This window comes from Oncorhynchus masou, chromosome 6, assembly GCF_036934945.1.
Source record: "Oncorhynchus masou masou isolate Uvic2021 chromosome 6, UVic_Omas_1.1, whole genome shotgun sequence".
NCBI lineage: Eukaryota > Metazoa > Chordata > Actinopteri > Salmoniformes > Salmonidae > Oncorhynchus > Oncorhynchus masou.
Window position 1 is genome coordinate 42,319,592 of NC_088217.1, and position 23,152 is coordinate 42,342,743.

The 23,152-nt window shown below is 39.6% G+C and overlaps 2 protein-coding genes across 5 annotated transcripts in view; one reads left to right on the plus strand and one right to left on the minus strand.

The window, feature by feature from the left end:
* Nucleotides 1-14,435: 14,435 nt before the first annotated feature.
* On the minus strand, nucleotides 14,436-21,913 carry thoc7 (THO complex 7). Its single transcript, XM_064968711.1, has 8 exons — nucleotides 21,356-21,913; nucleotides 20,813-20,933; nucleotides 18,030-18,157; nucleotides 17,807-17,893; nucleotides 17,624-17,681; nucleotides 17,432-17,498; nucleotides 16,839-16,908; nucleotides 14,436-14,644 (listed from the first exon to the last, which is right to left on the minus strand). Exons 1-8 carry the CDS (start codon nucleotides 21,372-21,374, stop codon nucleotides 14,586-14,588), a joined length of 609 nt encoding a protein of 202 aa, XP_064824783.1. The 5' UTR covers nucleotides 21,375-21,913; the 3' UTR covers nucleotides 14,436-14,585.
* A 50-nt stretch (nucleotides 21,914-21,963) lies between these two features.
* LOC135542075 (ataxin-7-like) overlaps nucleotides 21,964-23,152 on the plus strand; it is a 51,161-nt gene continuing 49,972 nt past the window's right edge. Inside the window, exons 1-2 of one of the 4 annotated variants that reach the window (XM_064968714.1) lie at nucleotides 21,964-21,997; nucleotides 22,081-22,130. The gene's annotated coding sequence lies outside the window, so the exon portion shown is untranslated. The other 3 variants (XM_064968712.1, XM_064968715.1, XM_064968713.1) reach the window with 3 other exon arrangements.

The window sequence follows — 23,152 nt, forward strand, 5'->3', positions numbered from 1 at the left end:
TTTTCTTAATTGCTAAAACACTAAAACCCATTGGCTGAACAAAGTTCTCAGTTGCCTGGACTCATTTAGCTAATTATGCAGCCTGTTGTCAATACCTTAAACCATTTCACATGGTAAAACACAATTTGCAGATCTCACTTAGACTTTTCAGCAAAACTCTAAACACATTCTCATTCTCAAAACACATTCTGCACTTTAATGCACACATGCACACATGTCATCCATACTGGTAAACACACGTGGCAACAATCAAATACAAATAGAGAAGACATGTCATTGATTGAACACAACCACTCAAAATTGATTTAACCTGTTTCGAATGATGCGACACAACCAATATAAGCCAGTTCAGAGAGCAAACAGGTTGTTGAAGGTGGGAAGGAGAAAGTCTGAGAATGGATAGAAGAAACAATGTGAGAGGACGAGGACGAGTGCGTATGCGAGGTGGGTGACGAGGAGGAAGAGGGCAAGAAAGAGGAAGAGGAGGATGAAGAGGAAGACAAAGAGTGGAAATATCTGATGAAATTCGAGCAACAGTTATAGACCATGTTCTTGTCCATGGACTGACAATGAGGGAAGCAGGACTTTTGAGCCAATTTTCTGTGTCCACCATAATAAGGACAGCTATATTCACTCGGGAGCAAGAGGCCGTTATAGTTGGCATGGTCCTTCAAGATAATGCAATACGACTCAGAGAAATCCAGGAACGAGTGATACAAGACAACACACACTTCCAGGGAATCGACAGTGTGAGCATTTCCACAATTGACCGTGTCCTCCATCGTAACAGGATGCGAATGAAACAAGTATACAGAGTACTTTTTGAGCGCAACTCACCAAGGGTGAAAGTACTGCGAGCTCAGTATGTGCAAGTAAGTGTACATTCAAAAACATTTACTGTAATCCAGATTGTCTACAGTACTAACACATACTATGTGAATGACATTACTCTTCAGTACATACAATGTATGTGAATCAGAAGCCTAATTGTACTCTACAGTATAGCACTGTCTCTGTACGACTTACAAAATCCTACATACAGTATATTGTATTTCTACACAGACAATATTTGACTTGGAATCCTTGGACAGACCCCATGAGTTCATCTTTGTCGATGAAGCAGGCTTCAATCTAACAAAGAGGAGAAGGAGAGGCCGAAACATGATTGGACAGCGGACCATTGTTGAAGTCCCTGGTCAACGAGGTGGCAATGTCACAATCTGTGCTGCTATCAGCAACCATGGTGTTCTACATCACCATGTTACACTCGTGGCATATAACACCCAGCATCTTCTAAGATTTATTGCCAATCTAAGAGATATTTTCTTTGAGCAGCAGGTTCAAGAACAGCAGGGTCAAGAGCAAAATGAGAATCCCATTCCCACCTATGTGATAGTGTGGGACAATATCAGTTTCCACCGAGCTGCTCAGGTAAGGGAATGGTTTAACATCAATGGGCAGTTTATGAACTTGTACCTCCCTCCATACTCACCTTTACTGATTCCGAATTAGGAGTTTTTCTCCTCTTAGAGATGGAAAGTGTATGATAGACAACTCTACACCAGAGTAAATCTGCTACAAGCCATGGATTTAGCCTGTGGTGATATAGGTGAGGAATCATGTCAGGGCTGGATACGGCACACAAGAGGCTTCTTCCCCCGTTGCCTTAGGAGGGACAATATCGCTTCTGATGTTTACGAAGTGCTCTGGCCTGACCCAGCCCAAAGACAAGAAGAAGCACATTGATCACATGTTTACTCCTTTGATATTGTATGGCCCTGAACATTGTGCTTTCCATTTATTAACAGTACTGACTGCTCAATAGATTTTGACTGGTAGCAGGTTCATATCAACAAAGAACAAGAATTACAGTATCACAGAGACAAAGGACAAGTCTGTGAGATGCAGGGTACAGTACTGTAAAATAGGGATACAAGGAGGAGGAAGAACAAAAAACAAAATTGCAAAGAACAAAGCAGAGTAGTAATTTCTGATCAATTTTGAGCAACAATGATAGAGCATGTTTTCGTTCATTAAAAGACAATGACGGAGAAATATGAATATTTTTTTAGATTAAAAATGTACTTCTCCCTGAGAATTGTATGTTTTGAACAATGTGTTTTCTATTTTTCAGTGTATTGTTTACTGACTCCTTGAGAGTGTATATCATTTTGATCACTTTGTTTATGATTTGAGAGCGGTGTTTGATTTTGAACACAGGTAAAACTGTTTTGAGGCAAATGTTTCATTTTGCAAGAGGAGTCAGAGGTTATGTAAATAGTGCTTGAAGATGAGGTTTTGTGTTTAATGTTTTCAGGAAATTTTCAGGAAATTGTGTTTTAGCAATTGAGAAAAACTGTAAATAGCAAATGGGGGACGCTTTCCCGTGGTTCATTTATTTTCATACCAGCCAGGTAGGCTATACTTCTGTTGTAAAGATAAGCAATGTGCTTAATATTAGGAAAGTTGATAAATAAATATAGTAGGCCTAGCCTACAGAAAGCTGATCGGATCCTCCTCTTTTTAATAGAGGCCATCATTCCGTTTATTTTGTTTATTTATTTAACCTGTATTTAACCAGGAAGGGCTCATTGAGATTTAAAATATATTTTTCAAGAGTGTCCTGGCCAAGATAGGCAGCACCAAGTCATTACAAAAATTACAGACAAACAACATGAAAAACTACAAGTAATCTAGTAAAAACCATAGAATTCACAAGAGTATAACAAAATCAAAAACAGAAAATTAAAAACATTGACAGGTCAGGGAATAAGTCTCAAGATCATTCATCAGTGATTTAAAAATACCAATCGGGACAAGTTCTTCCAGTTTAAAAGTATTTTGTAAGGCGTTCCAAGACGATTTCGCAGAGTACATAAAAGCCCTTTTTATCAAATTCAGTTCGGACATTTGGAACAGTGAGCAGGATAAAGTCCAGCGAACGAAGAGAGTACCCACCACATGTCTAAAACAATAAAAATGCCCAAATAAAAAGGTAGTAAACCCAAAATGGCTTTGTAAATAAAAGTATACCAGTGCCTGAGCCCACGAGTGACTAGAGAAGGCCAGCCAACCCAGGTATACAAAGTGCAGTGGTGTGTAAGGGTTTTGCAGTTTAAAATAAATCTCAAAGTGTCATGGTAAAGGGTGTCAATTGATCTCAAACACTGAGTGGAGGCATTCATATATAAAATATCCCCATAGTCTAGTAAAGGCATAAATGTAGCTGATACTAGCCTCCTGGCTTCAAAAGAAAAACAGGCCTTATTCCTAAAATAAAATCCTAATTTCAGCTTCAATTTTTTGTAAGTTGTTGAATATGCAATTTAAAAGAGAGGCCATCATCAATTAAAATTCCAATATATTTATATGAGGTTACAACCTCAATCTCCTTGCCCTGACAGGTAGTAATAGGTGAAAGGTTCAGAGGTCTATTTCTTGCTTTAGAAAACACCATTAGTTTAGTTTTGTCAGTATTGAGGATAAGCTTCAATTGACACAAGGTATGTTGAACAGTATAAAAAGCAGTTTGCATGTTCTGGAAAGCTTTTGTAAGAGACGAGGCACAACAGTAAATAACAGTATCATCAGCATAAAAATGAAGTTGCGCATTTTGGACATTTTTGTCTAAATCATTTATATAAATAGTGAATAAGAGAGGACCAAGTACAGTTGCATAACCAATAGAAATGTTGCGCAACATGAGCTCATGGGCTCTCATGAAGTGTTTGATTAAATTTTAAGTGATTAGAGGGACAATAGAGTGCTGAGTACCAGGCAGTTAGCAAGTTTGGTAGGCTACTAATGACCATCAGCAGCATCAGAGCTTGGTGGAGCCTAATTACCGTGAATAAAAGGTCATGTGGAATTTGACTACCTTCATGACTCGTGACCACCGATGTGTCGGTAAAATGGGCACCGCAACAGCCCTAGGTTGGACAATGCTTTTCTCATCAATTATCTTTTTTTTGTAAGTATACAAAAAAACTGGAAATTGGCCAATCGTCCGTCATTTATGCAATGGAAAAGTCAATGCCTTATTACCCTATCTAAAAATGTAAATAGCGTGGGCGATGGAGAGAAACAAAATCGAACAGTTTGAGGCCATGTTGCAGAAATTGATAAGGGCGCTGGAGATAGTGGTGGGGACTTGTGGGTCTAGGCAGGAGTGATGTAGTGATGTTTGTATAATGTAGTCATGTGTATGTTTTGTATTGTTAATCAAATATAAAATAACATCTTATAAAAAAGAGAGTGTGTGTAAGTTGGTGGTCTGTTGATATCCCTCGAGTAGTGTGGGGGATGTGCTTTGGCAAAGTGGGTGGGGTTATATCCTGCCTGGTCGGACCTGTCCGAGTGTATCGTCGGATGGGGCCTCGGTGTCCCCCGACGCCCCCTGTCTCAGCCTCCAGTATCTATGCTGCAATAGTCTATGTGCCGGGTGGCTAGGGTCAGTCTGTTATATCTGGTGTAATTCTCCTGTCTGACCTGGGTGTCCTAATTCTCTCTCTCTCTTCCTCTCTTCCTCCCCTCCCGGGGGACCTGAGCCTTAGGACCATGCATCAGGACTACCTGGCCTGATGACTCCTGGCTGTCCCCAGTTCACCTGGTCGGGCTGCTTCTCCAGTTTCAACTGTTCTCCCTGTGGCTATGGAACCCTAACCTGTTCCCTGGATGTGCTACCTTGTCCCGGACCTGCTGTTTTCATCCCTCCCTCCCTCCCTCTCTCTTGCTCTCTCTCTCTCTCTCTCTCTATCTCTCTCTCTTTCTCCGTCCCTCCCTCACATTCTCACTCTCTCTCTCTCTCTCTCTCTCTCTCTCTCTCTCTCTCTCTCTCTCTCTCTCTCTCTCTCTCTCCCTCCCTCTCTCACTCTCTCTCTCTCTCTCTCTCTCTCTCTCTCTCGCACCTGCTGTCTGACCTGTTGCATCCTCTACAACCACTGTGATTATTATTTGACCCTGCTGGTCATCTATGAGCATTTGAACATCTTGAACAACAATCTGGACTATTATTATTATTATCATCATCTCCACCCGGCACAGCCAGAAGAGGACTGGCCACCCCTCAGAGCCTGGTTCCCTCTAGGTTTCTTCCTAGGCTCCTGCCTTTCTAAGGAGTTTTTCTAGCCACCATGCTTCTACATCTTCATTGCTTGCTGATTGGGGTTTTAGGCTGGGTTTCTGTATATTACCTTATGACATCTGCTAATGTAAAAAGGGTTTGTGTGGTGAAAAGGCCTATTTGTGTGGTGCTAAAATGTTATAATGTTCCCTCTCCCCACGTGAGAATATGACTCGTTGACAAGTTGACTCCCTGTATAGCCTAACTCACACTAAAATGGCTAACATAGGCCTAACGTAGGCCTAACCGGAGAAATAAAAAGAAAGGAATAGGCTACAATAGCATCATGGAAACAGGTGCTGCGCGAGTGAAATCCCCAGTTTGGAAGGATATCAACACGGTAGATTGATTATGGATACACAGCCTGCACTAAGTGCAAGCAGTTAGGCCTATTTGTTTTCAATAGCTCAGTTAAGTATCAATTAGGATTATTACATTTTGTTCATTAGACCATACATAGGCCAAATAAAGTGTAAACCTGTGCAGCTGGTAAACGTTTGAGCAGTGGTGTAAAGTACTTAACTAAAAATACTTTAATGTACTACTTAAGCAGTTTTTCGGGGTATCTGTACTTTACTTTGCTATTTTATTTTTGACAACTTTTACTTTTACTTCACTACATTCCTAAAGAAAATAATGTCCTTTTTACTCCATACATTTTCCATGACACACAAAACTACTCGTTATATTTTGAATGCTTAGCAGGACAGGAAAATGGTCCAATACACGCACTTCTCAATTGAACATCCCTGGTCATCCCTACTGCCTCTGATCTGACTCACTAAACACACGCTTAGTTTGTAAATTATATCTGAGTGTTAGAATGTGCCACTGGCTATCCGTACATTAAAATAACAAGAAAATGGTGCCCCCTGGTTTGCTTAATATAAGGAATTTGAAATTATTTATACTTTTACTTTTGTTACTTCAGTATATTTTAGCAATTACATTTACTTTTGATACTTAAGTATATTTAAAACCAAATACTTTTACTCAAGTAGTATTTTACTGGGTGACTTTCATTTTTACTTGAATCATTTTCTATTAAGGTATCTTTACTTTTATTCTAGTTTGACAATGGGTACTTTTTCCACCACTGAGTTTGAGTTGCCAACAGCTTACTTATGTAGTCTATCTTTGCAGCCTGTATTCAACTCTGGGAATGGTTTATTGAAGATATGATTATCTAAACAATATTGCATGTCAATGTATTGTTTTGTTATGTCAGCTATATGCTTTCATTAGGTAAGAAGGCTAATTAGAATGCTCTTTTTCTCAAAGTAATTTGAGTGATGCATCGGATTGTGAAAATAAAAATATATCATTCTTAATTCATGGCATGGTTTCCTTTTATACAATGTTGAATAGACATGCAAAGAAATTAATGAATGTGGGGAAGGGAATTAGTAATAATAGCCTACTAATAACAATAATAGTAAAGCCTACTACTCTGGAGTCATAAAAACAATGACATAAATTGATATTATATGATGGGTAACGGGTTGGCTCTTGGAACAATTCTATGCGTCGTGGTGAGCGTGCGGCTCCAAAAACCTCACCCGTGCAGTACTCTATTACATTCTAGTGTGGCTATCTAGTGACTACCCTCCGAACACCTGACCATCATCAAGACATCAGAGTGCCCTCCTGTGGATGTGTAGGTGTACTGCATCACTCTGGAAGGGTTTTGGATCAGGGCACACTGTGCTAGTAGCATGGCCTGCCTGACTGGCTGCAGTGTTGTGCTGTGTGGCATCTGTATCTGTGCGTTTCTCTCTGCTCCAAAAGGCTGTGGTCATTAAGAGCAGGACCAATGCAAGAGGCCTTAACTCCACTCTGCAGACACTTTTCTCTGCCACACGTGACTGATGTCTCTCTCTGGATATCACTCTTCTATCCCATAGACACACCCGGACATCCAAGGTCATGTGTAGAATATGTATATTTTCTCTGATGTCAGGGTGTCTGTGTTGGGGTAACATAAGGATATCCAGTGACATACTGTACACTGTAATGACTGGACAGGGAAAAGTATAACTAAATTGTATAAGTCACATAGGCCTAATCTCCTGAATCTATTCAAGGAACATCATGGATTTTTTCATAACCAAGGGTGTTTCAGCATTTTCAATAACGTGAACATTTTATAATTTCTTTCAGGGTCATGAGTTGAAGCCAAAGTACAAGGAGATCTTTAGCTGAACTGGAGGGAGATAATGAGAGGAGGATAGCGCTCTAATGCTTTCTGCTCCTCCTCATCAGCCCGTCTGTCACTTCAGATCTGCTAACAGAGATCCAGACAGCTAGCCTGCACGCGCTAGCAAATTCCACTCCATCTCTTTACCTCGTTAACTTGGCAATGCTCCATCCTCAAAAGACACAGCATCTCGCCAAATCTCCAGGCAGCAGGGTGCTACCACTGGACCCTACAGTGTGACTCAACAATGGAACTGTCTTATAATGATATTAAGTGAAACAAAGAGCCATCCTCTCTCTCTCTCTTACTCATCAGAACAAAATGATTTTCAGACCTTACTCGGGGTAATAATGATGTTCAGGGTCAAGGGTGACTGATACAGAAAGTCTTTATTTCAATGAAAGAGTGTGAATGAAACCATGAAAAGCAATGGACATAACCGTTGATGAGAACACAAAATTACAAGTCTAAAACTAAATTGATAAACTAAAATGTACATATATATATTGATCAAAAGTTTTATATTATTCCAGGGTTTTTCTTTATTTTTACAATTTTCTACATCGTAGAATAACAGCTTTGCACACTCTATTTTAGAATAAGGCTGTAACATAACAAAAAAGCCACGGGTCTGAATACTTTCCAAATGTACTGTATGTATCTGTTTCAATCCAGTCTAGGCCACACCACCGGTCCATTGGGCAAAAACCAGACTCATCACTTATCTGGTGAGATAGGGACATCTAGTGGTGTAAAAAGAGGACAGCCCATAGAGGACATCCTACCAAACCTGTCTGTCATTGGGGATGTTGTAATCTCAGTTAACCCAGAACTGAAGTCTCGCATAATAGAGCCCCACGGTGGAGGTGTCATAATAGAGCCCCACAGTGGAGGTGTCATAATAGAGCCCCACAGTGGAGGTGTCATAATAGAGCCCCACAGTGGAGGTGTCATAATAGAGCCCCACAGTGGAGGTGTCATAATAGCCATAAAACCTAGGGCTCAAACAGGGAAATGGTTCTAATAGTTTTTTTCACCATTTAATTTTGTCATAGGGGATTTTAGAAACACTTAAAATAAGGGCTGTGTTTCACGTAAGTTTACCCTGGTGTGATGTTTTAATAATCGATTTGAAAATGGGAAAAAATTATGGTAGAAAAACCATTAAAAAAACTGGATGTCCTTTTGGTGGTGGACCACTCTTGATACACATGGGAAACTGTTGAGCGTATAAAAACTGTTCTTGACACAAACCGGTGCAGCTGGCACCTACTACCATACCCAGTTCAAAGGCACTTAAATAATTTGTCTAGCCCATTCATCCTCTGAATGGCACACATACACAATCCACATACACAATCCATCAATTGTCTCAAGACTTAAAAATCCTTATTTAACCTGTCTCTTCCCCTTCAACTACATTGCTTGAAGTGGATTTAACAAGTGACATCAAAAAGAGATCATAGCTTTCACCTGGATTCACCTGGTCTGTAAAAACGGTTAACTGGAGCTCGTCTGAGTGGTCGGCTGTGAAATGCCTAACTTGTGCTGATTGCTTAGGTTCTGCTCAATACAGTGTTGTCCGGTTAGAACACGATGTTGAGGCCCATTACTCTCTTAATTGTCACACCACACACACGCACATACACACACACAGCTGCTTTCATTGAAGGTATTTCCTTATGTGTGGTAATGCCTTGGAATCGTATTATTGTGGTTATTTCGATACAGACACAACATTCACACATTTGTGTTAGTGTGGTCGATAAAACGTCCTTCTCTCTTCGGATGACGAAAACACTCTGACTGGAATGGGCAGGGGCAGTGTCCAGATGTGCATTTCCAGCGCTCTGATTGGTTGGGAATGGCAGGGCTATGATGGGTGAGGGATAACTAAGGTAGGCTGAACAGCCAAACTAACAGGACTTATGGGAAACTGAAGGGACTGTGAGGTAAAGTTAGGTAGAGAGGAGAAGAGAAGGACTGACATTTTTACATGGTCATCTACAGTGCCTTGCGAAAGTATTCGGCCCCCTTGAACTTTGCGACCTTTTGCCACATTTCAGGCTTCAAACATAAAGATATAAAACTGTATTTTTTTGTGAAGAATCAACAGCAAGTGGGACACAATCATGAAGTGGAACGACATTTATTGGATATTTTAAACTTTTTTAACAAATCAAAAACTGAAAAATTGGACATGCAAAATTATTCAGCCCCTTTACTTTCAGTGCAGCAAACTCTCCAGAAGTTCAGTGAGGATCTCTGAATGATCCAATGTTGACCTAAATGACTAATGAAGATAAATACAATCCACCTGTGTGTAATCAAGTCTCCGTATAAATGCACCTGCACTGTGATAGTCTCAGAGGTCCGTTAAAAGCGCAGAGAGCATCATGAAGAACAAGGAACACACCAGGCAGGTCCGAGATACTGTTGTGAAGAAGTTTAAAGCCGGATTTGGATACAAAAAGATTTCCCAAGCTTTAAACATCCCAAGGAGCACTGTGCAAGCGATAATATTAAAATGGAAGGAGTATCAGACCACTGCAAATCTACCAAGACCTGGCCGTCCCTCTAAACTTTCAGCTCATACAAGGAGAAGACTGATCAGAGATGCAGCCAAGAGGCCCATGATCACTCTGGATGAACTGCAGAGATCTACAGCTGAGGTGGGAGACTCTGTCCATAGGACAACAATCAGTCGTATATTGCACAAATCTGGCCTTTATGGAAGAGTGGCAAGAAGAAAGCCGTTTCTTAAAGATATCCATAAAAAGTGTCTTTAAAGTTTGCCACAAGCCACCTGGGAGACACACCAAACATGTGGAAGAAGGTGCTCTGGTCAGATGAAACCAAAATTGAACTTTTTGGCAACAATGCAAAACGTTATGTTTGGCGTAAAAGCAACACAGCTCATCACCATGAACACACCATACCCACTGTCAAACATGGTGGTGGCAGCATCATGGTTTGGGCCTGCTTTTCTTCAGCAGGGACAGGGAAGATGGTTAAAATTGATGGGAAGATGGATGGAGCCAAATACAGGACCATTCTGGAAGAAAACCTGATGGAGTCTGCAAAAGACCTGAGACTGGGACGGAGATTTGTCTTCCAACAAGACAATGATCCAAAACATAAAGCAAAATCTACAATGGAATGGTTCAAAAATAGACATATCCGGGTGTTAGAATGGCCAAGTCAACGTCCAGACCTGAATCCAATCGAGAATCTGTGGAAAGAACTGAAAACTGCTGTTCACAAATGCTCTCCATCCAACCTCACTGAGCTCGAGCTGTTTTGCAAGGAGGAATGGGAAAAAATGTCAGTCTCTCGATGTGCAAAACTGATAGAGACATACCCCAAGCGACTTACAGCTGTAATCGCAGCAAAAGGTGGCGCTACAAAGTATTAACTTAAGGGGGCTGAATAATTTTGCACGCCCAATTTTTCAGTTTTTGATTTGTTAAAAAAGTTTGAAATATCCAATAAATGTCGTTCCACTTCATGATTGTGTCCCACTTGTTGTTGATTCTTCACAAAAAAAATACAGTTTTATATCTTTATGTTTGAAGCCTGAAATGTGGCAAAAGGTCGCAAAGTTCAAGGGGGTCGAATACTTTCACAAGGCACTGTATGTCACTGAAAGAGCAGGTGTTCATAATGTTTGTAGTCAACGTATGTTAAAATGGCTTTACATAGACCATTTGAAAATGATAGACACTTCTAGTGGCCATTGATGGCTTCCACCACGCTTCCGCTATTTTAAAGTAGTCATTTGGGTGGGAATTCCTATGAGTTGTAGCCTCAATGGGCTACCCATGCTGTCACAGACACTCAGGCCTGTAGGGAAGCTAAAGTCATTCCGCTACCCAAGAATAGTAAAGCCCCCTTTACTGGCTCAAATAGCCGACCAATCAGCCTGTTACCAACCCTTCGTAAACTTCTGGGAAAAATGGTGCTTGACCAGATACAGTGCTATTTCACAGTAAACAAATTGACAACAGACTTCCAGCACGCTTATAGGGAAGGGCATTCAACAAGCACAGCACTTACCCAAATGACTGATGATTGGCTGAGAGAAATTGGCGCTAAAATGATTGTGGGGGCTGTCTTGTTAGACTTCAGTGCAGCTTTTGACATTACTGATCATAGTCTGCTTCTGGAAAAACGTATGTCAACCCCTGCTATAATGTGGATAAAGAGTTACTTGTCTAACAGAACACAGACGGTGTTCTTTATTGGAAGCCTCTCAAATATATTTTCATACAAACTTCTTCAATTTAAGAATGATGAAGGCCACTGTGTTCTTGGGGACCTTCAATGCTGCAGACATTTTTTGGTTCCTTTCCCCAGATCTGTGCCTCGAAACAATCCTGTCTCTGAGTTTTACGGACAATTCCTTCGACCTCATGGCTTGGTTTTTTCTCTGACATGCACTGTCAACTGTGGGACCTTATATAGACAGGTGTGTGTCTTTCCAAATCATGTCCAATCAATTGAATTTCATCTCGGCTGTCAATGTAATTTAGTTAGGTACAATTTTTTGATAATGCTTTTCATTTGAACAACGAAGTTACACTTGAGTTGACATTTTGTTTTTATAATACCTGTATGTGCCTCGAAACAATCCAGTGAACTCCTATAAAGTTGTAGAAACATCTCAAGGATGATCAATGGAAACAGGATGCACCTGAGCTCAACTTTGAGTCTCATAGCAAAGGGTCTGAATAATTATGTAGACAAGGTATCAGTTTATTATTTTTAATATATGTGCAAACATTTCAAACAACCTGTTTTAGCTTTGTCATTATGGGGTATTGTGTGTAGATTGCTGAGGTTTTTTATTTTATTTAGTCCATTTTGGAATAAAGCTGTAAAGTAATAAAATGTGGAAGAAGTCAAGTGGTCTGAATGCTTTCCGAAGGCACTGTACATTTCCACTATCTCTTGTGACTATAAATAGGAGGCTGAGTTTCAGAGGTGGAATGGAACTCCTAAACGAATTCGTACATTTCCTGAGCTAGTTTGTCATGACATGTGAATGTGCTATAACGTTGTTAGAAGGCTAAAGCTTGAAAGAGACAAAATCACTATCCGTCTCTGACATTTAATCATGGGCGGGTTTTGTCTTCATTAGATTGCTAGTCAGCGTCTGGCTGTTTCAGATTTCCCTGTCGTTCCGACTGCAGGAGTCTGCTTCCCAGCTGCAGATGCTTCAGATGCTGCAGGGGGAAGACCACATTGAGCAGCTGCTGAAGGAGGACTTTGACATTGTCAGCAAGAGGGCTGTACAAGAGTAAGCTCAAATGCCTGATGAAGGCACGCACCTACCTAGTGAAGTTCTAGTATGGACAGCTACTTGTTAACATTTAGGGTGGGTGGTCTTTTCTTGGTCAAGTGAACTACAGGTGTATTACACATGTATTACAGGTGTATAACAGGAATAACACCTGTCAGAAACAATGGGTTGATACTGTAATCCAAGCTCTATTAGAATACTTTGCCATCATGTTTTTACAGTTTTGAACCTTTTTTGGTTTATATGAAGATGTATCCTGTGAACAAAATTGTTGTATTGTTACTGTATTAATTGTTTTTGGCATCATAGAATCTCTCTCAAATCAAAGTCCTTAAGAGTTGTTTTACGTGTTACATTTTATAGGGTGTGGCAAACGTGCTCATGTTCAATGTTTCGGTGTTCAAATGCGAATGCAAAATTAAAGATCATGAAAAACAAAAAATATGTGGTGAGAGCTGGTGTATACAAGGGGTTGGAACCAAAACTATTTTCTAATTGTTTCGTTCAGTGTTGCAACAAGCAAAATAAAAAAGTAGCCTACAGGTTTATACCGCTCCTTTGTTAACCTGCGAAATCAGTCAATTATATATTTTTTTTATTCGGCTCATTAAATTACTTCTCCAATCAGTGAATATTGAGCAGGCAAACTAGTTGTTTACATGCATGCTGGACAGACTAGTGTAGCCTATGGCACAAGATGCGACCGCAATTTTGGGGATGGGTGAGAGGACCGAGGCATTTTATGACCAGCAAAATCTGAATTAGGTCCACAGATTTATACCTAGGAGCAGCTTCTATGGAGGAACTTTGGATGTCCTTTGAGCTAGCTAACAAGCATGTGTGAAGAGAGGCACCAGAATTAAACACGTTTTACCTGTTTGTAGTTAATATATCTAGCGTAAAATGTGCCAACGAGGCTTATTGGCCAATCTACAGTTGCTATATCCCATTGCTGGCTTGCTTCTGAAGCTAGGCAGGGTTGGTCCTGGATGGGAGACCAGATGCTGCAGGAAGTGGTGTTGGAGGCACTCTTCCCTCTGGTCTAAAATAAAAATGTCCTAGGGCAGTGATTGGGGACATTTCCCTGTGTTGGGTGCTGTCTTTTGGATGGGACGTTAAATGGGTGTCCTGACTGTGGTCACTAAAGATCCCATGGCACTTAGCGTAAGAGTAGGGCTAAATTCTTAATCATCCCCAGCTTACAATTGGCTCATTCATCCCACCCTCTCCCCTGTAACTATTCCCCTGGTCATTGCTGTGAATGAGTTCTCAATCAACTTATAATAAAAACAAAAAGTGTATCGATAACTAGCATCGAAAGGTTAATACATTCTCTATATAATAAAAAGCTCTCTCCCCCATCTCCCTATTTAAGCTTGTAACGTCAGCACAGTTCGCTTATGCTTCAGAGGGGCAGGTAGCCTAAACACACACAGGCAAAGATTTTCAGCTTGCAGGCAGACACTGGATTAAGTTCGAGTGTCATAGGAGCTGTGTTTTTGTTGTGAGACTAGGGGGGGGGGGGGGGGGGAAACAATGCCTGGAACGGTTCCCATACTTTTAAAATAGCAGTTCTGTTTCGGAACTTCTGTTCCAGGTTTCATATCTTGAAAAATGATGTGCTTATCCGGTTTTTGGTTCTGTTCCCTGAACCGGTTCCAAACCCTGGTGGATACATATACATTTGTGAGAGGATCCTCAAACCAAAGTCATGTTAGAGCCAAGGTGAATATAGGAAATAAACAACCCCTGGCTACACTCCCACCCAGTGACAGCCTCCCTAACCCCACTGACATTCTAATGAAGAGAGAATGTGGAAGAGCAATTGACAACTTTATTCAGCAAAAATACATACAGGTATTATAAAAACAAAATGTCAACTCAAGTGAAACTTCATTGTTCAAATGCAAAGCATTATCAAAAAAATTGTACCTAACTAAATTACATTGACAGCCGAGATGAATTCATTCTCCATTCTCCATGGAGCTTTCCTGAGCGTCATCATTTTCTGACTTCTCATCATCTGACAAAACAAAATCCATAAACATAATTACAGAAGGGTAGTGGATCTCAATCGCTTAAGTAATAATACCTGAAGCTGGTGTTTAGACGATATATTGGTACTGGTGTGAGGCCTGAGACGAAGTCACGGCAAAAAGTGCAGCCAGAAGAGCAAAGTAGCTGCATTTGCACTACGTTGTTTTCTAGGTGACATTTAATGAAACTGAAGCTAGAAAGACCGCAAACTAACTGCAGTTCGTTTGACCTGTTTTCTATTGATAGTGTATATATACAAAACTACCGGTCAAAGGTTAACACCTACTTATTCAAGGATTTTTTAAATATTTAAAAAAAAACTATTTTCTACATTGTAGAATAATAGTGAAGACATCAACACTATGAAATAACACATATGGAATCTAGTAACCAAGAAAATGTAAACAAATCAAAATATATTTTATATTTGAGATTCTTCCAATAGCCACCCTTTGCCTTGACAGCTTTGCACACTCTTGGCATTCTTTAAAACAGCTTCATGAGGTAGTCACCTGGAATGCATTTCAATTAACAGGTGTGCCTTGGTAAAAGTTAATTTGTGGAATTTCTTTCCTTCTTAATGCATTTGATCCAATCAGTTGTGTTGTGCCAAGGTAGGGGGATATACAGAAGATAGCCCTATTTGGTAAAGACCAAGTCTACACCACTGCAAGAACAGCTCCAATAAGCAAAGAGCAATGACAATCCATCACTATTTCAAGAAATTAAGGTCAGTCAACCAGGAAAATGTCAAGAACTTTGAACGTTTCTTCAAGTGCAGTCACAAAAACCATAAAGTGCTATGAAACTGGCGCTCATGAGGACCACCACAGGAATGCAAGACCCAGAGTTACCTCTGCTGCAGATAAGTTCATTAGAGATACCAGCCTCAGAAATTGCAGCCCAAATAAATGCTTCAGAGTTCAAGTAACAGACGCATCTCAACATCAACTGTTCAGAGGAGAATCAGGCCTTCATGGTTAAATTGCTGCAAAGAAACCACTACTTAAGGACACCAATAAGAAGAGACTTGCTTGGGCCAAGAAACACGAGCAATGGACATTAGACCGGTGGATAATCTCCGCATGTGTATTTCCCACCGTAAAGCATGGAGGAGGAGGTATTATGGTGTGGGGGTGCTTCGCTGGTGACACTGTCTGATTTATTTTGAATTCAAGGCACACTTAACCAGAATCATTACCACAGTGATAGGCCTTCCCATCTGGTGTGTGATTAGTGGGACTATCATTTGTTTTTCAACAGGACAATGACCCAACACACCTCCAGGCCGTGTTAGAGCTATTTTACCAAGGAGACTGATGGAGTGCTGCATCACATGACCTGGTCTCCACAATCCCCTGACCTCAACCAAATTGAGATGGTTTGGGATGAGTCAGACCGCAGAGTGAAGGAAAATCAGCCAACAAGAGCTCAGCATATGAGAGAACTTCTTCAAGACTGTTGGAAAAGCATTCCAGGTGAAGCTGGTTGAGAGAATGTGAGTGTGTCATCAAGGCATAGGGTGGCTATTTGCAGAATCTCAAAATATAAAATATATTTTGATTTATTTAACAGTTTTTTGATTACTACATGATTCCATGTGTTATTTCACAGTTTGTTTTCACTATTATTCTACAATAGTAAAAATAAAGAAAAACCCTTGAATGAGTAGGAGTTAAACCTTTGACCGGTAGCGAACAGCCATAAAAATGATGATGCTTCGTGATTTCGACTGGCTGACAAAAGCTGCCTGCCTGATCCCGACACATTCATTACTATGGGACACCTGGAGATCGAATTTGAATATTGAAACAATGTTGCAAATGTCAGAGACAGACAGCAAGGTTTATAGAAATCTCCTCTGTTGAAAGCTAGATGTTAGTCTAAAATGTGAGAATGTCTAGATGCTTTTTAAAGTGGAGAGTTTATAAAAGTTCATAAAGTGAATGGCTGGACTGTTGAGACAGTGGATTGCACAGTCTGATGGAAAAGAGTAAATAGCATTTTAACGTCATCGATTTAGCCGGTGGTAACCTTTGGAATAGAAACCGTCTGGAATGCAGTAAAAAAAAATAACATTCTGGATCAGACCCACCCCTTGTATAATGATCGCCACATAGTCCAGCATACCCATAGCCCATCTTGCCACAGGAGAGCACAACGGCAACAGTCATACTTACTCTCCAGTGTCTGCTGTAGTTCCTGGATGGTACTGAGGAGCACATGGAACTGTTTCTTCCTCAACTCCAGCTGAGGGACAAACAGACAATATATTCAGAAAACACCATAGAAATCTATAGTTAAATAAAATGTTATTTGTCAAATGCACCTAATAATAGGTGTAGACCTTACAGTGAAATGCTTACTTACAAGCCCTTAACCAACAATGCAGTTTAAAGAAAAATAAGTGTTAAGTATTGGGGTGGCAGGGTAGCCTAGTGGTTAGAGCGCTGGACTAGTAACCGAAAGGTTGCAAGTTCGAATCCCCTAGCTGACAAGGTACAAATCTGTCGTTCTGCCCCTGAACAGGCAGTTAACCCACTGTTCCTAGGCCGTCATTGAAAATAAGAATTTGTTCTTAACTGACTTGCCTAGTAAAATAAAGGTAAAATTAAAAATTACTAAAATGAAGTAAAAAAATAAATATTTATTTCTCAAAGAGCAACAATACAATAACAAGGCTATATACAGGGTGTACCGGTACAAAATCAATGTGCGGGGTCACAGATTAGTCGATAAGATAGTCAAATAAAAACACAGGAAACAGGCCTACCTTATCTTCCACATTCTCTTTGATGTGAGACAACTGCTGGAGCTCTTTGTCAAGTGCCCCCAACTGCCTGTGGTGAAAAAAATGAAAAAAGATCACATTCAAAATCTAAATGAATATCGGCATGTGCATGTATACCTGTAAATGTTGGCTGCCTCCATTAAAACATGTAGAGAAAAGAGGCCGTACACTCACTTCAGTGTTTCATGGCGATCTGGATGTTGCTGAATGACCTTTGCCAGTGCATCATACTCTGCAAAATTAAAGGACACCAGCGCCATTTAAGTTTACTCCAGTACCAGATTCCTGTACTAAAAGTATTGACACAAGACTACATTTACTTTAATACATATTTAGGTGAACCCGGGTTGACCTCACCTTGACGATTCTTTCGTATTCTCTTTGCCCTCTGGATCTCCTTTTTGCATTCTGATATTTTATCATGTGCTGATGTGATGTTTTGTTCTGAAGAGAAAGAGAATCAAATATGGCATGATTATAAGTTCTGACAGTAGAAGAGTGTAATGCAGGGTTGCCTAACTCAGTCCAGGATCAAGTACGGGAACCCTTGTGTAAAGGAAAGAGATGCCATTTCTCTCACCAATGTCAGTGTATATTTTCTCATAGTTTTCCATTTCCCGGAGGTTCATGTCATACACCAGCAAGGTCTTCCCCATTGAGAATTCACATTGTGCCAATGTACCCAACATCCTCTGGTACTGTGTGAATCTGCAAAGAGGAATACATTACAATATCACTTTGAGATAGTTTACATAACAGTTGATGTAAACATCAACGAAAGTCAAACACCATTTAACAGATTGACCAATGGTGTTATTTATTTATATATAATATATATAACACCATTTAACAGATTTGGTCAATGGTGTTATATATATATATATATATAACACCATTTAACAGATTGACCAATAGTTATATATATATGATATAACAGTTATATATATATAACAGTTATATATATATGATATAACAGATTGACCAATATTATATATATATATATCACTATTGGTCAATCTGTTAAATGGTGTTATATATATATATATATATATATATAACACCATTTAACAGATTGACCAATAGTTATATATATGATATAACAGTTATATATATATAACAGTTATATATATATGATATAACAGATTGACCAATATTATATATATATATATATCACTATTGGTCAATCTGTTAAATGGTGTTATATATATATATATATATAACACCATTTAACAGATTGACCAATAGTTATATATATGATATAACAGTTATATATATATAACAGTTATATATATATGATATAACAGATTGACCAATATTATATATATATATATCACTATTGGTCAATCTGTTAAATGGTGTTATATATATATATATATATATATATATATATATAACACCATTTAACAGATTGACCAATAGTTATATATATGATATAACAGTTATATATATATAACAGTTATATATATATGATATAACAGATTGACCAATATTATATATATATATATCACTATTGGTCAATCTGTTAAATGGTGTTATATATATATATATATATATAACACCATTTAACAGATTGACCAATAGTTATATATATGATATAACAGTTATATATATATAACAGTTATATATATATGATATAACAGATTGACCAATATTATATATATATATATCACTATTGGTCAATCTGTTAAATGGTGTTATATATATATATCACCATTTAACAGATTGACCAATGGTGATATATATATATATATATATATAAAAAAAAAACTATGTGGACACCCCTTCAAATTAACTGATTCGGCTATTTGTGTCACATCCATTGATTACAGGTATAGAAAATTGAGCACACAATCTCCATAGGCAAACATTGGCAGTAGAACAGCCTTACTGAAGTGCTCAGTGACTTTCAGCGTGGCATAGGATGCCACCTTCCCAACAAGTCAGTTTGTCAAATTTCTGCCCTGCTACAGCTAGCCCGGTCAACTGTAAGTGATTTACTGTGAAGTGGAAGTGTAGCTCTGGGAGCAACAACAGCGAAGTGGTAGGCCACACAAGTTCACAGAATAGGACCACAGATTGCTGAAGTGAGTAAAAATAGTCTGTCCTCTGTTGCAACACTCACTACGAAGTTCCAAACTGTCTTGAAGAAACGACAGCAAAATAACTGTTGGTTAGCAGCTTCACGAAATGGGTTTCCATGGCCGAGCAGCCACACAAGCTGGAGTGGTGTAATGCTCGCCGCCGGGACTCTGGAGCAGTAGAAATGCGTTCTCTGGCGTGATGAATCATCCTTCACCATCTGGCAGTGTGACGGACGAATCCGGGTTTGGCGGATACCAGGGGAAAGCTACCTGCCCCAATGCATAGTGCCACCTGTAAAAGCTAGGTGGAGGCGGAATAATGGTCGGGGCTGTTTTCATGGTTTGGGCTAGGCCCCTTATTTCCAGTGAAGGGAAATCTTAATGCTACAGCATACAATGACATTCTAGACGATTCTGTGCTTCCAACCTTGTGGCCACCATTTGGGGAATACCCTTTCCTGTTTCAGCATGACAATGCCCCTGTGCACAAAGCGAGGTCCATACCGAAACGGGTTGTCGAGATTGGTGTGGAAGAACTTGACTGGCTTGCACAGAAACATGACATAAAACCCTCCAAACACATTTTGGATGAATTGGAACTGCGTGCCAGGCCTAATCGCCGACATCACTTATGCTCTTGCGGCTGAATGGAAGCATAGTGCCCTTTATTTTGTTACAGTTTTAATATTCATCAATGCATCAAACGGTTGGCTGGACTTCACTAAAGACCCGTAGATCTCTACATTATTCCTTTTTGTTTACAAGGACCTTCTTCAAAAACATACGTCTTATCGAACTTTGCTGTTGAAGTGTGGACAGAATTACCAAACCACTTCACAGGATTGGTTAACTCTTGACGTTCCTAGGTTCTCCACCGAGCTAGGTAAATCTGTTTTTAGTTTTAATGCCCCATACTGCTGGAACAAAATTCTAGAAGTCATTTCATCTTGATGTTCTGGTGCTGTTTAGGCAATTTAAAGTATTGATTTGAGACTTATTTGTGGAGGAATCCAACTGTTTTTCTTGGTGATTTGTGCAGTTCTATTTGTATCTAGCCACCATCCATATGATGTGTATATTCGTGTTGTATTATACTGGGTGCATTTGAAAAAGAGACCTAGGTCTCAATATGTCTACTGTTAGAATGAATGGTTAAATAAAACACAAATACATAAACATTGTCAGTCAAATCAACCTCTCCTCGAAAGCAATGATTGGTGGTAGCTAACGTTAGCTAGTAACAACAACGGCGTATTACACAGGGCAGAGCAGTCACATTTACCCTTCTTCGGGAGACCCAGTTGAATTGCACCATTTGGTGAAGCTCTTCAACAGAACATTGATACGTCTGTCGTCTCCAGCTCCGTCTCCATCAATGAGAAGACGTTTTCGAATAACTTCGTCTGTAATGGAGAAGTTCGCAATGAGCACATTGACCGCCAGACCTACAATCTTTGCAAGCTAACTTTAGCTTCATGGCTACTAAACTACATTCACACTGGTTGATCATGACAAACTCAAAAAGGTCCGCCATGGACAATTATGTAAAATTATGTAGTTAGCCAAACACAAGAGATATGTAGCGCCAATCACCACGTATTCATGACATACTGAACACAATGATTCACTAGCTAGCACATTAGCTTGCATACCTAACAAATAAATACATGTATCGTTAGCTAGCCAAACAATGGAGCTGAGGCCTTCAATAAAATATTAAAATGTAAATGTCAAATATGCAGAATTATTTAAGACAGGTATGTGCTTCATGATTAAGAAACCAATTTCAACACATTGGGTAATATCAAACGATTAACGATATTACCATCAGTTACTGCACCCATTTGCCCAGCACGAAGTTTCTTCTTTGAATAAAACGTTACTTATTCACGGGAATATGGTGCGCTAAAACAACTCCGACGTGGGAACTCGGAAATCTTCGACGTCAATGCGCTCAAGACAACTGGGACTCATAAAAAAAAACTCCGACTGTGAAAAATGGATGTGAACGGTCATCCAACTCGGAATTCCAGTCAGAAACTCGGGCATCTTCTTAGAACTCAGAGCTGAAGATCACTGGCGCCATGATTTGACCTCGTTTTTTCCCCGAGTTCCCAGTTGTCTTGAAAGATCCAACAAAGACAAGTGTGGAAACTCTGTGGCACCAATAAACAAGGCTAATGGAAATGCCCCACCTTTATAAAAAATGTTTAAAAAAAGACGGATTGGTCAGAAGGCCTCGTGTTAATTGTGACAGCATGCGACTCACATGAATCTGCCCTCTTCGTTCACCATTACGGTGCATTTATTTTGCTGAAAATTGTTACTTGGCCCCTTTGACGAGACACAAAATGGCACCAGTTTCAGATCTTTGAAACCGCGTGCTGGCAGCGCAGCAACGTGCGTGCTGGTGGAGTGACGTCTGCGTCCCATAATGCATTCTGGTAAACAGACATGGAAGCACCTGGTAAAGACCTCCACAGTCAGTGAGCATTGCATTCGTTCTTTTTTTCACGATCTTCTTACTTTAATATCTGCCACATTCAACAGATTTTCACCTATCTGCCATCATATTTGCACCCCCAACGTCCAGGACCCTTGTAAGTGCAAATACATAATGTTCCTATTAAGGCTGTTAATTACTTATGCTGTGCTTTTGCCAGCTTCATTGGAAGACATGGCTGGCCAGCTAGCTAGCTAGCAAGCTTACTTGGGGTAGCGCGAATGTTAGACGCTCTTCGATTGATTGCAAAATTAGCTACATTTTGGTGAGATGGGCATCTTTTACAGCTAATTTCACAGTCAGATGATATATTTTGTGTTTGAATCTGTAGTTATGTCATGAGTTATGTCATGTTATTCACTTGGTTTTAAGTGATGCAATCTGGAATCCAACATTCCCAGAGCTAACGTTAGCTAGGCAACTGTCAATTTGCCCATGGTGTCAGTCTGAGATGCAAGTACAGTCCCTAACTAATATAATACTAGTATCTAATATACTAATACCAAAACCAGTATCTGGGCAGAGGAGACGATGAATATGACGAGTTCATCATCTCCTCTGCCCAGATATTGGTTCAAATAATACCTAGCTACCATATAGCTATGTTGTTTAGCTAACTAGTTAACTTCACATAGACATAACGTGAACGTGTTTAACTTCTGTTTCTGGCAAGCTGTTGGCTACTTGGCCAACTAGTTTTTTTGTGCCATATTTTAGCAGCTAACTTTAATTAATTTGTGCAAATGTAGGGTAATTCGACAAATTGTTGAACTTGTGAACATAATCGTTGAGGGATGTGCACTTCACAGTACAATGTCAATGCCACCATCAGCTGTCAGATGACAAGTGTCATTTTTTTCTTTTTTCCCCTCGATGAGCCACTATTAAACATGAGTAAGTATGATGTTACTTTTAAGCTTGTCTCAATGGAGTGTAAATTATGCGTAAATTATGCTATGTGCCACAATGTTGTGTGGTTCATATGGACAGTCATTTGCATGATTCTAGTGTGCGTTGGTGTTTGATTAGTGTAACTGACAAACCAAACCAAAAGTAGCCTAAAGACATTGTGTAAAACAGGCTTAATATTTTTTGTTCCTGTTGCTGCAAATCTTTTTC